At 30.5% G+C, this 19,893-nt stretch overlaps 1 protein-coding gene across 3 annotated transcripts in view; it reads right to left on the bottom strand.

Annotated features, from left to right (window-relative positions):
- Positions 1 to 19,893, bottom strand: part of LOC131846761 (uncharacterized) — a 268,899-nt gene that overhangs the window by 59,865 nt on the left and 189,141 nt on the right. The window contains exon 1 of one of the 3 annotated variants that reach the window (XM_059196153.1): positions 14,749 to 15,237. The exons of the other annotated variants lie outside the window; for them this stretch is intronic. Coding sequence (XP_059052136.1) covers positions 14,749 to 14,857 — 109 coding nt within the window. The 5' untranslated portion in view covers positions 14,858 to 15,237. Of the gene's footprint in view, positions 1 to 14,748; positions 15,238 to 19,893 lie in introns of those variants that run through there. 3 annotated transcript variants of the gene reach the window in all.

Consider the following 19,893-nt stretch of genomic DNA (forward strand, 5'->3'; position numbering starts at 1 on the left):
AAATGACACAAAACGAATGATAATGTACAAAATGAACAATCCATTATATGAATGATTTTACAAGCTCAGTCTCATCAATTGGGTGGGTTTATAACATATTAGGGCTGCTCGCGATTTAGAACGCGTGCATGTTAGTATATATTGGTGGTGATAAATATATAACAACAATAAATAGAATATTGGTGGTGAATAACACATAAATCATCTATACAACGTAAACGATTAATGAATTAATAAACAAAATTATAGGTCCTTATTAAAAATTTACAAAAATTATTGATTGGTTAGGTTTGGTTTGGTTTGGTTGTTTTTTCTAATTTAATTTCTAAAATTAGAAAAAAAAACAATGTTAATTTTGATATTTAGACAAGATTTCGTGAATGTTTTATCCTAAACTTTCGCCGTTTCGCCTTGTCACATATGTTACAATTTTATTATATGAACAGATAATAAAGATTGTTGTCATTATACCGTGATAAAAGTAATAGTCATTTATATGTAAATATATATTATTTTTCTGCTGAAATGACCCGCTTGAATTGACCCATGGGACAGAAAACTTTAAGCATTTTGAGTGGGAGGGGGACAATAAATACTCGACGATTAAGTTTTTATAACGACTAAATCTAATAGACATTATTTTTGGCGGATAGTGCGGTATTTATAATAGCAATTTATAAATGATTTCCGGTACTTTAGATGATTGGTATGGTACATAGGTATTGGTAATATTGACAGGAAATTACACCGTTATTATATATTGCATCTTACATTCTGATATATCAATTTGATTAATATCAAAGACAGATTTATAAGATTTTGTGGCTTGTTTGTCGATGGTAATCGCTAATTAGTATATGCTGAAGGATGTAAGTCTATATATTTATTTTTGTAATATTGAGAATGGTAAAAAAGCTAACGGTCCACCTGTTGGTAAGTACCAATTATTGCCACTCGCACTACTCGCGCACTCGCCACATTAGTGGTAACCCTCATACATTGCTATTCTGGAGTACTAAGATGTCATGCCATCGTGCCCTATATTTCATTGACATATTTTACTTTTCAACTAAAATACAACTTAACAAGTTAGCTGAATAAACAGCTGAAATAGGCTGAAGTCTAAGTTACCCATGCAGACAATTTTATACAGTCCATCTCGGTAAAATATATTTACAGTTATATAAAAGCAATATTATAAATAAATGAATGTAACGGAACATAATATTAATTTCAGACATAACGAGCAGTTTAATATAAGTGTGAATTACCAATTTCAATAATTAATAAACTATTTATTTGATTTAATACTCTTGAAAATATTTATGTTGGTGCGCATGCGTGGGTAGTTATTTGCATAACAATATTAATTTGGCGCGAAACATGATGCACGACATGACTAACTGAAGCACCCACCTAGTGAATGAAAAAAATAAACAAATCTCTTCATCGTTGGCTTATTAATCACGCTGTTATTTTTAAATTTTATTTTGACTGTGTAATATATTATTAATCAGTCAGTTTACAGAAGCGTTAACAGTTATTTTGCAATTAATTATTCAACATTATTTGATATATCAACTCTATAAATTTGGTGCTTTGGTATCATAGTATAATTCATTACAATTATAGACGATATATGTATGTAGTGATACATAATAATTATTAGAAGTTGTTTTTTATCAATAAATGTCTTTATATCTGTAATTCAATAGGTTTTTTTAGGGATTTTTACACTGTTGACGGCCGTTAACAACTATTAGTGCAACCTAGTCAGAGACTTTTATTAACCATAAATAATAATATTAATAATGTTGAAGTATCCATGTCTTGCTGAGTAGTATATTCGAATCCAAATAATGAGAAGGCGAGATCAGTTCTGTCTTTTGAACTGGTGTCTTACTGGTGTTTTTATTACCGTGGAGTCGATCAGAAATATAAGCTGACCAAGTTTTTGTTATCTACATATATCCATCCAACAAAGATGTTTATCAAATTTTGTTTAGTATATATTGACAAACTTTTAGTCATACAAAGTAAGCCACCTATAGAATACTAGGTTCTTTACCAATTCAAATTTACTTTCGGTTATTTTTTCCTTCTGTATAAGAAATCAATTAATTGTTCGTTGTAAATGTTGTAATAAAATACATACTGATGCGTAGTTTAACTAACACTTACATTGTTCACAGATGCAATGGTCTTGACGCCTCTATGTATTTTGTGTTTGGTCTAAGTTATAAGCTAATCTTTTATAAATCTTCGGCAAATATGTACTAATTACTCATAAAACAAAACTACGACTATTAAAATTACATATGTACGTACATACATACGTTTACACGTTACATTACATATACACGTGTATATCGTGAGAAATTGTTTCAAACCGAATTTTAATTTTATAAAGCCTCAGTAATACTTAATATGTGTATATCTATTGTATGTATTAATATATTTTATATTTATTATTATTTATAGATATTTATTTGTTATTATTATTATTATTATATAGCCTAAAGTACAATAATTGCAGGATTTGACGGTTACAATTTAAGTCATCGTTTTATTGTGGTCTGTAATTATTTCAAAGTGTGAATATTTATTTATAAGCTAGGTATTATTCTGATGTTAAAGCTATATTATTACTCTTTGCGTGAGTAACAAACATCCATCTATCTATCCGTACTGACAAACTATTGCGTTTATATTATTAGAAAGGTTATTCTTATTACTTGTATCTAAGCATATCATAAAGTTATTGTAAATGACGAAATTCATCCGATTAAGCAATAGATTTGAAAGATACAGAAATCGATAGCTTCAATGCAATTTCCTTTGGTTTAAATTCGCTAATGGCTCATGTCTTGCGTTGCATCAGTTGCATCCGTTGGTAGGGTCAGCAGCATCGTCAAACAAGGTACCGTTGGCAGCAGCACCTGACCCGAATGGCGGCACGTCCGCCAAACAGACTGCCTAAGTGATCGGTACCGTTCACAAATATGTGTTCGAAGCTTGATTACTGTGCGAAGAGTTTTAAAATGACGCGGATGCGGTATGGGACTATAAGGTTTCATGAGATTCCTTCTTATATTTCAATAGGATTTTTGCATGACTAACAAAACTGTGCTGTATTTATGGATTTATTTAAATTCAGGGTATTTGTATCTTTAGATAGAAAAATAGATTTCATAAATATTATTTCCATCGGGAACATAACAATTCTTTTGTTACTTAATGGATTTAAATAATTTTGTTAAATTTCTCTACCATTAGGATTTGCGATATCACAATTATTCAGGGCGGTAACCTGACCACCGCTACTGGAGTGAATTATTCTATGATGGTGATTAAATTCTGGCCGTTATTGAATCAACTAGGAGGCATAATGAGGCATTGAATAGGGTTTAGATATAGCTTGGAAGTCTTGCGTTGACATTCAGAGATCAAATGCGACTGAATCGAATATTTTGTTATTCACATATTGTTGTTTTACCATATGGTAAATGATAAATATCTCCCATGTATATACAATAGTATCACAGTAATACTGTTACACTCAAGTCCTGCCATCCCGAAGAACTTAGACGTCATGGATTCATATCCTGTAATGTCACTGCCTTATTTCAGCCTTCAACTAAAACACATTTTAAAAGCATTTAATTATGTTACTACAACAATTACATTTCAAGCTACAGAAAACAAACCTATTTAATAATACAACTGACATTTAAATTCAGACCAAAACACGAACTCGAATCGAGTATTTATTTTTTTGGAAACCGATTAAAAATTACCACATCCAACACAATAAGTGACCGTGTGTGGTTAATGATATTTTATGGTCGGCAAACATAAGGTACGAGTATGTCTTTCGACTGTTCACAGCCGATCGGCGGACGGGTCATTTCGACTGACGGGGTAACTTGAACTGTATAGTACCAGGAAAGTTAAACAGCCAATACCGTTTTTATTACTTAATTTTGTGTATATGTCATTTTTGTTGCTGTGTGATTGTTGGTATAACTGTAAAGTCATTTTCCATACAAATGGTTTCTTATTCTTTTGAAAGATAGATCAGCTGATTTACTCTGGAAACTACCTATCCAATGAAACTATATTACGCTTTTAAAACACACTTTAATAACAATACACCTGAATTATACACTAGCAAAATATTAATTTCATATATGGTGATCAATATACGAACTATTGAAGAATAAAAATGTTATAAAATCATTCAGTTTACTTTGATTACGTTTTAAAAGAAAAATAAAAAATAGATTACATTGTGATATCGAAATACACTCTGAGGTAGTCCTGTTTGAAATGTTTAGTTCTTTCATTTATTTGTTCTTTTGCACATTAAATTGTATACATGGTGGACTTAATGCTTGATGGCATCTACCAGTCAACTCTAGCGTTGATCGGATATAACAATTTTAAATACAAGGTCAGTTGTAATATGTATACCAAGCTCAAAGCCAGTATTAGCAACTATAAAGTTGAAAAATTTAATCTAAGAAGTAGAGTGGAAAATTGAAAATAATATTAAAAACGTTCAGACAAATCGTTGTACGTAATCAATTTAGTACGAAAAGTTCAAAATGTAATATTAGTATTCTACCGTGATTATAGCTGAAACTGAAACAGTCTCATAAGTACTTATTACTACTTGATCTTAAATTTATCCTTTTATGATTATATACATCAGGTAACTATTTTCTATACCAAATTAAGCAGAGTTCTGTTTAGTTTGGGACTAGATGACACTGTGTAAATTGTCTAAGATTATTTACTATTACTATCGATATACATATATATGTAAAATATTATTATACAGTTTTACAAGTTTTATGCTGTGTGACAGCAGAAAGTAGCACCTGCTGACCGCGTGTCATACCAAGCATTTTGCGGTCACTGTGCTGATGGAATGCTATTAGATTATAAAAGCCTTATACTTGATTTCACATTTGAGACTTTGCACTGGGAATACTTGAAATTATATACACACCGGCAAATAACTTGAGCACAAATGAAATACACAGCATTCAAGCAAATTTTCTCTTTTAATTTCCGGCGTAGAATTGACGTTGCAGATACGTTTTAGTTTTAGTGGTAAATCTATCGTAACTCCAATTCCTTTTCTTTTTTTTATATAGTAGAAATGGTAAACAAGTTGTCGGCCCACCTGTTGGTAAGTGGTAACCACAGATGAGGTAACATGACGTGGTAACCGTCGCCTAATACATGAACAGTATACTAAGGACATCACGTTATCTCAAACTATTACTAACATAGATTGTATTTGCGCTCCTATCTAGTCGATAACCTAAATAGTGTAGTTTTAAAGAAAAAAAACATCAGAGAAGGTAGAAGCAGATGAATACTCATCAAAACAAGTGCTTCCGAACTCGCGACCATGTCAAACTGACCAGGTAGTCTATTCGCTAAACCGTTATACTTACAGAACTTATTTTATTCTGAATGTTTCGTAAACAGAAAAAGTCTATGCAAAAATGCAAAACTTTATTTGAATAAAGATTATTCTATTTATAAGAATGAGGATGTCACAGAAATCTTTGAAGAAATATATAATATCAATACAAAACCGTCACTGATCACAATACAGCATATCGTCATTGGTGCTCTAATACAAAAATCAACATGTATTGAAGTCTGTTTGTGGTGCGCGTCAGGCACGCGTCCCCGGTGAGTGAAGCGTGGGTGGGAGATACACGACCGCCCGTGAGTCCATCTAAGGCACGTGGAGCAGTATTGCCAACAAAATATAAGCAATTCCACTAGCTAGAACTTCGAAAACTACCAAATTGTTGAACGTTAAAGAAATCACTCATATAATCACAAAATTATAATTTTACAAGAAAATAAAGCTTATTTTCACTAAAATACTACTAAAAATAGGTAAGTAATAAATATTATTCAATAAGAAAAAAATATGTATTCACTGAATATTTGTAATGTATAATGTTAAATTTGTATTAATGATTTTCTGTTTACCAAACTCACTAAAATACGTTAAAACCTAGAAACAAAATTTCAAATGGCATCAAATCGACCAGTAATTGTAGTAAACTTACTAAGCTGACAACACTAACATGGAGACAGTTATAATGCCTTAATTAAAGTATACATACCTACATGTTTGCATAGCAAACAGATTAGTGACTTTTTTAATTGGCAGGTTTGGCACTGTTTATTTTTAAACAAAAAACTACAAACTAATAATGGAATGTAATCTATTATTCAGTTTGCTAAGTTTATTTGAAGGTGATTTTAAATTACTTGAAGAAAATACTATCAGATGGGCAAACGGTACAGTTTTATTTTCAGATTTCATATACACTTATGTGTTGTGCTTTGTTTTCCTAATCAAACGACGAAAGTAATGGTGATATACGTTTTTATTTAGTAGAAAATATGTAGAACGCATTTTAAATCGCAGCACTAAAATCTATTAAGCAATTTCTCAGATAAGCTCACACAAATTCTAAAAAGTAAAAACATTTTAACAATAATTGTTTTCGGTTCTATCAGGTTCATAAAGTTCTTAATAACAGTTAATATTATTAATATATCTCAGATAAGATAGCGATCAGTATTTTTTATAAAATGTATGTATAAACAAATTCCAATTGGAAGGCAGGTACGTAGAAGATCAGGAGTATCTAAGCACTGCAGTGACCATTGCATCGTTACGATGCAGGTGGTTGAGAAGCAAATACAAACACACTAATGTTTATGTAGTGGACCGCCCGACTGGACAAAGTCAATACTGACAGGTGAGTTTCGGGTCGATGGAGGTAGCATCTGGTGATCTCAGTTTAATAACAATAAAACCATTTGATATTTAATCGTAAAGTCATATGTATAAGGTCCATTTTATCCAGGTAATGTTAAGGTGCGATGGATGTTTTGAGAATTTGTTTGGAAATATTGTTAAGATCCCGTAAGTTCGTTTGGGTTAGTAATATTGATGGTATAGATCTAGTATTGTATACATGGTCATATATAAAGGTAGATATTGAATATAAAAAATTAAAAGCTAATACATATATTATAAAATTGTTATTACTTACATTGTGTTGAACAAAACAAAGCATTAACTTTGAAACCCGGATAAAATGTAAAGGGTATTAAGATAAAAAAATGATGTTCAGTTTTTTCAAAGACATATTCCCATTCAAGATGTAATGTAATGTTGCAATAAATATATATTTATGTATATGAATATGTGACCATTACTAGTTACATTAGATAGTTATGGATTAAAACAGCGATTGTATGTAAAAAAAAACTAAAGATGTTTGGATATATTTTACCAAACCATAATTATAATTCTACAATTGATACGGATATAATTTTTATTCTAGATAATAAGGTACTTCTTATTCTAATTCATTTAAACCTACGGATACATGTAATATGTAAGTTTAAATACAACTTGTAGAAGGAGTGCCATAAAATAAGAATTACTATCTTGTACGCCGTTAAAAGTAACCGTTAATAAACACATTAGGTACATCCACAAATAATATAGACATCTGCAGCTTACAAATATTGACACAAGTACAAGTCAAGCACGTTAAACAGTTAAACGAGTCGTCAGTCCCTCGTACGGGCCCAATAGTACCCTTGAGGACCAAACGTTTGGATGCCAAGGAAAACATTTGTTCAAATGAGGAGATGACCTCTTGACGACCTCTCAGGCGATGACAACCACCCAGTCCGGTTTAGGGAACCCGCGGTTAATTGATTTGGGTAGGCAACTTATTTTTAGTTACGACATTATCGTCATATTTTTAAGTATTCTGTTTCATAATTAGAACATTTATAGCCGATTTAAATTTAAATTCATCATTTAAAATATTTATTTTCTTGTTCGCGAAACGTAATATAACAGATGGGTTGATAATTGTTAAAAATATAAAAAGAAACTTCAATATTATTAAACGTATATCAAAAATTTTGAAAATATGTATATGATATTGATTTTTTACGACGCCAAACCCCAATAAAACTGAAGGATTGTATCATTCCTGCATAATAACCATATAGACGAACGAGTTCATCCATACATGTATCCACCTACATGTGCACAGGCATTCTTGAGATGCTACTCATACGGTGAGGTTCAATGGTTTAAATTCCACTCGTCTCGTCTGTTTTCTACAGGCTGGCTCTGAATTCGCAATTAACCTGTATTAGCATTCGAACCGACGCGACCCGCCGCTACCTTGCCCCACTACGACCCGCCTTGGCTCATGTCACGGGAGTTCAGCGAGCTAATAACCAGCTTTCTCGTTTACTAATTATACAGTTCTATAAATGATAGCTCTAAGAGATTTTCATAAACAATATAGTTTTATTTTAATAAGCATGGACAACTGACACAGTGTCATCTATTCCTTACTTTGTAGAGAATGTACTATGGGTATTTAAATCACTTATAGTTATTTTTGTAATATAGATATAAAATATTCAGACCAATATAATAATTATACTTATGAATACAAATATTGCTATGCAGCTAGACCAACGAGGGTGTGAAATATCAATATTTAATAGTAGATAGTAGGAGTTTTTTTTATAAAATTATTACATCTGAAGTATAATTATTAGGACGGCTATATAAGTTGGTGTTAGCCCCTCAGCTAACCCGAAACTTATCCGCTTACTGTATTTACTTATACCACGTTTATTTACTTCAGCCTTGAATTCAGCAGCCAATCGAAATGCTTAGTTCTTATATACCTATATTGAGGTTAACTTTAAATTTTACGAGAACTGTTTTTGTATTCTAAATTCAAATGATTAAATACTAGAGATTCTTCTTAGCTTATTACCATTTCTTTCTATCAATGTTTCTTAACTCCAAAGCATTTACAACTGACGGTACATTGGACTTTACATAAGACTATGTAATACATAAATAAAGAAATTTTGAGTGGAATGGACTACCTGCCGAGGTTTTCTCTGGTGACAACAGCAAGGGCGGTATATTAAGGTTTCTTAAGGATGGGCAACGCATATGTGATACTATTGGTGTTACAAGCGACCATAGGCTACGGTAACCGTTTACCAACAGTTGGACTGTTTCTTGATTGCCAGCATAGTTGTATAAAAAAAGTGTAATTTAACGAAATATCAACTAGTAAAATATTGTAACTAGTGAAGTATTTAAATATTCCGTTCATAATAATAGTCAGTGACTGAGGAAAAATATAAATAGTCCTCCATTTGCATAAAAAACACTGTTATCTGGCAACATAGCGTTGAATGTCAGGAGGGCGCAACCTTCGGCCCGCAGTGAATCAACATTAGCACACGCGCCCGTCTCACGACCTCTGTCACCCCGCACTTGAACTTCACCTTGACTTCTGACGACGAATTTTTACCTTTACCTACGTCTTTAATATGCCGCTTTGTTGAGATCCACGTGATTTGTAATCCGTTTATTTTTTGTACAGAAATCCTAATTGCTTTTGTGTTTTACGTGTACTGTTGTTTTTTTTTTTTATTTTATTTGTTTCACTGACATTATTATTATTATTATTTTTTTAATTAACATGTATTGACTTCAGCTGCGATTTGATACAGCAGAAGTTTTCGTAGGGCTAGTTGTGTTCGTGTACTGTTGTTATAAATAGGTATACATCTAAACTATATACTATTACAAGGAAATATGAGATGTGTAGTGGTTTGCTCCCCTGGGTCTAATTAGTAAAAGAGCACATGAGTGAGTTCATATCTTGTTGACCAATAAAATTTTATATTTTTGCTGACTCTCTAGTGAAAAAACTACTGATAACAAATCAAAAAATACTTTACAGATTATAAAAGTTTTTCCATTGTACAAAGGAGACTGCGAGGAGGATATTAGTGTTATCTATTTCAGTTGCTAAGCAGCTTGCTTTGTTGTTCTGTAAGCTCGGATGGAGAGTGAGATTTGACAGTGGTCTGAGAGAATTATAAAGATGAGATCTGACCAAATTAAAGCGAGAAAATTCGTTGTTCGGCAAGTTCGTTGCCGATATATTGGCCAACTGCCACGTTGGGTTTAAATATACCTACTCAATCATATGTGGCCATGTAAAATGTTGGTTCACTACGATATCCACCTCTAGTCCGAGTGTAGTCATCCTATTTAGGATTACATTCGTGTAGGAATTACTTTACAGTATTTTCAAACAAATATCTCAATCACAGGTCCTACTCAGCCTTGACAATATTACACATTGTTTGAACTGCAGTTTACAATAACTTATCCCCTGGGTACGTTTACAATCATCATGACCGTTCGACATTGTAGCGATTTCCTGGCTGTAAACATTTTTTTAACTATACTGTGTAGGTCGGGTACCTACCTGTTTTTTTTTTTTACTTCTAATGGTCAGGTAAGTAAGGACATAATGTTCCTTCTAGGAACTGCAAGATGCAGTTAAATACTTGCAAAAAAATTACCTTTATCTTTCTTCAGGTATAATTTTGTATTACAATTGTAATAAGGTCGAAAGTTGCGTGACAAATATATTCAATAGCAATGTGTAAATACATTGTTGGTTAGAAACTCAGTACATTGGAGTTATAATACGCAGTGGGGTCGAAAAAGGCCAGAGTAAGACCCTTTTTTTATTTATGCTTTGTTGTTTTCGCGTGGAGGTCGCATTTTATGTTCAATGAAATGCGAATATTTCGTGTTGTATTGTGTTTTAAATATCCCATGTCATCACTACTTGAATATTGTTAAAGTACAGTTTTTATTCATTACTTTGTCATATGCGTATATACAATTCTGATATTTGCAGTTATATCTAATTAATTTATTTTATAAGGTTGTCAAAAATAGATGGGTAATAAGGTAGCTTCTATTCGATATTATAATTTGGTATATTGAATTAGACTTCAACTCGCGACTTCATAAATATATCCTTCTTATATCGTTAATAGTAAATAATAATAATAATAAAACGACAATCTCTATCCTAAGTACTTTGTAAAGTAACTTTAATTTATGATTTATTAAACCGGTAACAAAACCGATTTGGATTATTTATTTTTATTTGAAGAGATACATTTTGCGATTGGTACCATAGAAATTTCATAAAAATCGATTCAAGAAGTAGGTATGCACCTAGTTTATTTTCAATATCGATATAACAATATAACTTACTACTACCTCTTGTCATAAACTACTTATAGAGAATACTATAATATATATAATAATGTACGCATACTATACATTATAGTGATAACGGTATATGGTCAGTAGAAGATGATAGTGCAAAAGTGAAATCAGTTAACTATAAACACGAACCACTAGATTAACAACAAACTTTTTAAACATGCATTTACAATAACGGTCAGGATACATTACATAAGAATTAAGTTTGTATTTATATCATTGTAATACAGTCTATACACGAATTGATTTGTGTTGCTTAAATTGAAGACATTATCATAACAGTTTTAAGTACAAAGAGTTCTCTATAAAGTATAGTTGAATTAAATCTACACTTAAAACACTTTAGTGTATATTCATTGACATTTAATGTATACGATTTTGTAAACAATAAACGGGTTTAAACAAATATAGCTACGCAGTAAACCGTTTAGTACATTGTAAAATAAATATTGCTAATTATTTTTATTGTTTTGAATTAACATTAATGTTCATACGAAGCGTTGTACTTAACCGTTTTACAGTACAATTACATTATTTACTACAAATTGAAAATTTGTTTATAATTTACTTTGTACAAGCTGATATTTATCTACATTATATTTTACATATAAAAATGATTGACGTTTATTAGTCATATTAGTAATAGACGTTTTTAGCTTATTATATTATACATAGATTTAGCTTATTTTTCTTAATAGTCCAAGAAATAGACAAAAGTAGAGAAAATATGATAAATTGCAAAAAAAAAAAAAAAAACAACGTAAAGGAAATAGTTTCGTTTTCTCCATATAAAATTACGAACAGTTTAGTCATGTCTTTCTAAGTTTAGTCATAAAATATTCAATTTTAGGATGGTACTACGATCGCCATGTCAGCAAGTAGGTTCAGCATAAATTTATGACAAAACTAGCAACCTTATTGATAGCCTATTTTTGGGTAAAGTACTTTATTATAGAAACTGAATAGGTAATCTACATAACAAGTAGTCATTTCAATCAATTTTGGGCAATACTTGCCAATTATGGAATGATAATAGTCAATTATGAACGTACGATAAATATTTAGAAAACATTACAGCGAAGACAGTTATGTTTTATTCGACTTGAAATGAAGACACTTAACTCCTATTTTCCTATTTTAGAATCTCAATTGCTTTCATGTAAAGAACCTTTAAGTACGGTACAATTTGGTACCCGATTGATCCGGGCGATTTGTTGGTTCCTAATAAACTAACACAGTAGGTAGGTAACACAACAGTTATTGTCTTTACTGTTATAACTTATTACAATATTAATATTTCAATGTAATTCTTAAGAACAACATATAATAAAATCAAAATAATAATTTGGAGAATATTATTTATTGAAGGCATTTTTTATATAATTGGAATGACAAAAAGCTAACGGCTGACCTGACCCTAAGCGAACATCATGACGCTCGTGACATATACGTTCCTATTCAGGTGGACAAGCCTTGTAACCTGAAATCTCACCCTTTGATAGCTTATAGAACAGCTTTGCTTGATCTGTAGTTAACTATACTAACTGGTTAAAATCCGATAATTAACCTAAGTATTAGTTATAAATAACAAAATTCTGTATTTCCAACGTTAGTTAAAGTAACTATATTTAAAAATACTAACAGTTGGTCTAAAAAGTTAACCACCCATGAAATATATAATTTTACAAGAATTTAACTGACGCACTTATTTAATTAAAAACTAACAGTTAACTTTTACAAATATAAAAATATGACAAATAACACTGCACATAAAAATGTACAGTCACAGTTTCATATTTAATAATTGTGAATTTCTTGTGAATAAATAGAATCTTTAATTTAGAAGAACCCACTAATCCTTCTTTACAATAAATTGACCACACAAAAAATATGGTCAACATTATCGTCCCTTATTATCTGCGGGCACGGTTGGTTGATCTGCCATTTTGGGTTCCGTACCTGCTTCATTTGATGTTCCGACTCTCTTTGTGTTTAATTAGCCCTTAAGCCTTTCCAAGGTTCAGTTTCGTACCTGATGCAGTTGTAAAATGTGAAAGTTGAAATGATTGTGTTCGGTAATATTGTCGAGACGGTACAAGAAGACTTTTAGGGTTAAAATGTGAAATGTATGGATTCTTTATTTATTTCTTTAGTATTTGTATTTATGATTTTCAAGTGGTGGGGTGGTAACAACTTGCCAAAATCATAAATACAAATACTAAAGAAATAAATAAAGAATTTACGCCGAAAAGAGAGAAAGATTATTTCATCTGTAAAAAGCTAAATGCAAATAATGCATCTGCAATATTTCAACTGGACAGCGCTGCTGAATACAACTATCATACATAATGATTTTCATTCTATCTTTCCCATTTCTCATCATTATATTTGAATTAAATTAAAATAAATAAAACTACTATATATTATATAACCATGATTAACAAAAACAGTAGTAATTTAATTATATAAAGGCTATATGAGCGAATAAATATCCGACGGATTATCGCGCGAACAAAAGACATCAACGCTTCCGAGAGCACGCTTCAAATTGGCCTACAATACATCATACTGTTAAAACTATTAAAATAAAGTTAACAATGATGGTTAACTTAATATCATAAAATTGCAGTTGACAGTCTATTTTTGTAAATTAGTTTCATATAAAGTCAGTAGTAAACTGACTTTAATAACATGAATAACAGTTTATAATAATAATTTTTAATTATATATTTTTTAATATAATAATAGTTTATAATAATATTTCAGGATAATTTACACAGTGTCATCTAGTCCCAAGGTGAGCAGAGCTTATATTATGGGTACTAGACAACTAATACAAATACATAGATACTTTTTTTAATGCATAGAAACATATTTGTACCGTTCAAGGAATCGAACCTGCGATTTTCGGAATTAAAGCGATATGCTAAACACTAGACCACCGAGGCCATCACCTATGTATTTGAATGTTAACTAAATTACTTTAATTAATGTTTTGTACATCGAAATGTAACTGTATCATATAATATGCATTTGTAAGAATTCACAGGCAATTTTATACACATATTTTGAGTTATTTAGATTTAAGAATTGTTTAAAAAATGTAGATAAAAGTAATAATATCAGACAGTGATAATTGTACTAAAACAAATACCTTTAGCAAACGGCCCACTATATGATTTGTGAATTGCTAAATAATAACTGAATTATAAATTATATTAATTAAAGTTAAGAGCTGTATTAATTAAAAATGGCAGTATGGTATGTGCTATAACACTTCATTAATATTATAATTATAGACATTGCAATTTCTCAGCGACTACACGTTATGTATAGTCTATTTTTTATATATCTGGTCAAAATATACGTAGATCAATATTATTTATTTATTTTATGTATTTTAATAGCTCATAATCAATTGTTATTAAAACAGCCGTCCTATGAATCCTTAAACTGAGGATATATGTAACATTCTCATTTTCAATTAATTTCATTCTTTTCACTCATTTCATTATAATATAATATATATAAAAATGACTTACGATCATCTAATTCTTCCTCAAAATCTGAAAAACATCTCTCCTCTTTCAGTGGCTGGTTATCAGGCTGTTGGTAGAACCTTTCCGATTTTATATACATTTTCAAATACATCACTTTCAATTGTCATGAAATTTATACAACTTATTTCAACATAGACATACAAAAAATATTCACAGTACAACACTAGTTATTGAATGCACTGATAAAAAATAAAGGTTAGTTTTATAAAAACACTAAATATAAAGTGTATTATACACGACACAAATCTAAAAGTTACATATATCAAAGTTATTGTTAAACAAAACACGCTTAACAATGCAATAACAAAACACAAAATGTCACGAACTGTCAAAATTGTTTGGTCCAATATCCGTTTATGTAAATGCACACTTTGGACACGAGTTCTAGAGTAGTTAATAATCGAATTACGATTCGGACGTTATCGATATATCGCGGCGGTACGGACGCGAGGTGCGCGCGACTCTACCGAGGTGCACCGACGCACTGGCGACCCGATGCTCGCGGCCGGTGCTTCGGACCCTTAACAAAAAATACAGGTAGTGCCTTTGAACTATACAATCATACGATTTACAATTTTGGTATTCCCGCAATGACATTTTTGTAACAGCCCCGCGTCGCATAGAACGAAATATTTTTGGATGCATTTACTTTTTTAATATTACATATTTGCAAGCAATTGATTGTGTAATTTAATTTTGCAGCATTTGTCCTTATATATTATCATATTATATTAATATGTAAGGTGAGACCAAATTTGTACCTTATTTACGAATATTGCGCGGTTGAAGTTGTATCAAATTTCGCACACATATAGTTTATATAGAGATAGAGTGCATAATTGTAATAGTTTATTAAAATGATGCATAAAAAATAGATAAAAACGATAAAGACAATACTACACCTGCTACAATGTATTTGGCATACAGACAATGTATTTGTTTATTGTTAAAGTCTATGGTCAAATTAAAAATAGATTAATGTTGTTTATCAATAATAATACTCATCTATAGTCTTACTGAACGTAAAATCATTTATAGTTGAATTTCGATCACTTAGCTACCATAGTAATATAAAAATAAATAAGACAGAACTGGATAGTGAGTATAAATATGATCTGTATTAACTTGATTGGATTGAGACTCATGAAAGGAGTGTTAATTATTACAATTGTTTATATACGCAGTAACTTTGGTTAATCCTGAAAGCACTTGAAACATTTATATATATGATAATTTCTGTAGAAACATATATTTCGATAATTCTTCCGAGTTTTAACTATATAAATGGATATTTCGTCTACACAAACCTTTAAACCATAGGTGATGCTAGTTTTACTGTTACATTCATAAATAGTGTATATTTTGAGGAAAATGTTTGTTATAACGTAAATTACTATATACGGCTGGTATATAAATACATCGAATAAGGAAAATACCACGTGCTTATAAGTAAAATCAACATCTAGCCTATAATATGTTTATTTTACCATTTTATTTATTTAATCTATATAAATAAATAAAATTAAAGTTACTGTTTGTAATTTCAAATTCATGTAGCCAAATGCATATGAAAGTATATATGGTATTTAGATAAAAAGTATGGTAAGGAAAAAATAGTCTGTTTGTGGCTTTGTTTTTGATAATCTCTAAAACGGCTGAACGATTTTGACGGGACTTTCATTAATATAGCAGATAGTTACAAAGAGTATCTTAGGCTACTGATATTTTTGTTTTTTTTTAAAAAAGGTAAATAATAAATAAATTTAGCTTTATATTTAGATTATATTAGACGGAGTGGACGGATTATTTTATCCATGCAGATGTAGTCACGGGTAACAAGTTTAATATTATAAATGCCACAGAGTGTCTGTCTGTTTGTTAATTTTTCACAACTAAAAGGCTGAATGAATCTTAATAAAGTTTGACATGAAGATAGATTGTATCACAAAGATGTAGGTACTATCATGAACTAGCAGAAGTAGTCACGGGTGAAACTAGTATTCTATGTTCAGAAACTCAATGATTCTTTCCAATTCTGAATATTTATAGCCTGTAGTTTCCTGCCATTTTGCCCATTTGTTGTTCGGATTGCCGATTTCTTTTTCTTTCCCTTGAGCATCACGTAGTTATGATTTTGCTTTATTTTTCCTCTCTATGAATTCTGTGTTTAACCCAGAGCCATTTCAAGTATCTAGTTTTAATAGTTACATATTATTTTCCTATAATTATATTTCTACACTTTTCCTAGTAAATACTATTAAATAAAATAAATAAATAACCCTGCATAATTAACACAGCGTTATCTAGTTCCACGGTAAGCAGAGCCTATGTTATAAATGTATTACTTTTTTTTTGTAAAGATATACATAATATACATAGAAAATATCCAGACCTATACAAACAATCATACTAATATTATAATACAAATGTTTGTAGCGTGAGGGGCATCGAACTCGCGACCATCGGAAGTAAAGCGGTGTGCTAAACCCCGCTAGACCGCCGAGGCCGTCGGGGTTCATTTGTACTCATCAGCCTGTCCGCGTTTAAAAACCATCCTAATAAATTCCTGCTTAATTTAGCACGATGACTAATTGACCTGACTTCACGCATATTTTGTCTCCGGTTCATCATTTTACTATTTTATTAATATTATAAACGTGTAAGTTTGTAAAAGGGGATGGATAGACGGATGTTTGTACTCTTCACACAAAAAACTACTAAATATATTTTAATGAATGATGATGATGAAATGAATATTATGAACTGAATAATAATATACGTCAGATTAATACATAGGCTACAAATTTCACGCGGAAGAAAGCGCGAGATAGCTAGTGCTCCATAAAAAAAAAAGTAAATTTAACATTACTGCATTATCATTTATATCAGAATAAAGGGATAAATTACAAACCAATAAACTTAATTTATATTTATTCGAAAAACTATATTAATGAAGTTATAAAAATGTAAGTTATTCAAACTTGGTCGTATTATATGACTTGGCTGAGAGCTTCCTGCTGAGTGAAAGGTCGCCACATCCAGTTGGTTGCGGCAATAAATATTTCGCCTATTCTGTGCCTCTACCAATTTCATGTGTCAATAATATTACATATTTACATTTTTTATTACGTTTTCATAAAACGCAGAATTTAAAAAAATACAATACATATATTATTGACCTATTAAAGTTTCGTTGCAAAGAAAAAAATTAATTAGAAACATATTTAAATAAAGGAATTATTCAAAGGAAAACTTATTGTGTAGTAAACTGGAACAGAAGGGCTGAAGATCGTGCCTAGTGGCTTGCCTTGGTAGAGGCACATCCAGTAGTCGACTGCAGTGGGCTGGTGATGATGATGAATAAAAAATATTTACTACTCTTTTGTATATAATTATACAAAGTACTTTTGTTATATACTATATAACAAAAGTACTTTGTAATAGGAATGTCCAACTGATAAAAAATATTCTGCGTCTACAATGTTACTGTCAGCTCTCGTGCTATAACACAAATTGGTTATAAAATATAGTAACTCATAATATTGTAAATTAGGCTCGGCATAACAAATAATATAATTAAGGTCCACATTTTATTCAAATATTGGTTTGTAAATAATTTATTGGCTGACGGCTACCGTGTTACAGCTGTTATAATTTTATGAACAATAACTTTGGTTTTGTAGTTACAATCGGTCAGCGTGGGCGTTTAACATATACAGGTTGCTTGTTTTATTATATATAGTAATATATGTATATTCTAATATTATCAACAGGAACGATTTAACTGATTAGTTACTCTCAGAAAATTTTTGTCTTATTTTCTAAATTCCTTTATTGTTTTCTTTTGTTTCTTTAATATTAATTTTCATAAAACTTATAAAATTAGGAGTATGCGGACGAAGTCGGGTGGTGCAACTAATTTATAATAAAATATTATAGAAATATGTAATTACATAAAAAAAACTTAACTACTTAAAAATACATTTCAGACAGCGTGTAGCTAGAGCGGTCGATAGTGTAAAAAATATATTAAATAATAATTTCTTTGTTATAAACATCATGTATTCTATAGGTCTGTATAGTACATAAATCAGCAGATAAATTTGCCAATGTGAATGTCCGATTGATCTGCCCATAATCTAGTTCTCGAGAGGTGCTCCTTTTAGTCACTCAAAGTAGCAATTATGTCGAAAGGACCATTAAAACCGCCATTTGATTCTGACGTAAGTAAATTAAGTAGATGAATGAAATGGCAGATTGGTATTTAAAATAATTCTAAATGTCAAAAATCCATTTGATGTTGTTAAATTAGTACGTAGGTAGATAATAATTATATGTAAAAACAACTATAGAATAGAATTTTCTAATGGCTGAGACATTTCTTCCTCCCACTATATTAATAGTTATGGTAGTTAACACGATAATGGCTGTGTGACTTTAAAAGTAAAAGAGAAAAACAGGCCACAGCCTGTTTTTCAGTATACTACAGGTATACTGAAAAAAAAAATTAAGTGACTACCAAACTTCAGTAATAATCACCAAAGTGTTGATTGATATGTATTATTATTATGTTTAGTTCAATCTTGTGAATATAAACAAAACAATCTGGTTTAATATTAAAATGTAGTTATTTCTAGAGTAACTTCTAATTTATTTGATAATTTTTTCAGTGTATGTCTCATACTGTATGATACTACGAGTCGCAAAATCATAATTACATTAGCATGATTTGTGGTCTTTTATGGATGATGATGGAATGGTGGATCATTACATTGCCATATAAACGGTTTAAAATGGAATCCAGGGTAAGCATATTTCAACATGTCAGTATATGGTCACCCATCTTAAAAATAACCGGACTTAAACGTTGCTTAACCTCTTCAAGTAGCATTCATTTGAGCGTTACGAGATGATGTATGTTATTACGTTATTAGTGTTTATTAGAAGCGACATCGCATTACAGCCGCAATTTATCAGTTTCAAATTACTTATAAACAAGGTTCGATTTCGAATATGTTAATAGGAGACTAAAACTAGTAATTAAAATTTGCGCATCAAGGAGTCCGTATATATTATTTTTTATATATATAGAATACTAATCTAGGTATATTAACATTAAAAAGAGAT

This window comes from Achroia grisella, unplaced genomic scaffold (genome assembly GCF_030625045.1).
Source record: "Achroia grisella isolate CSIRO2021 unplaced genomic scaffold, CSIRO_AGI_Agris_v1 utg512, whole genome shotgun sequence".
In the NCBI taxonomy this organism is placed as follows: Eukaryota; Metazoa; Arthropoda; class Insecta; order Lepidoptera; family Pyralidae; genus Achroia; species Achroia grisella.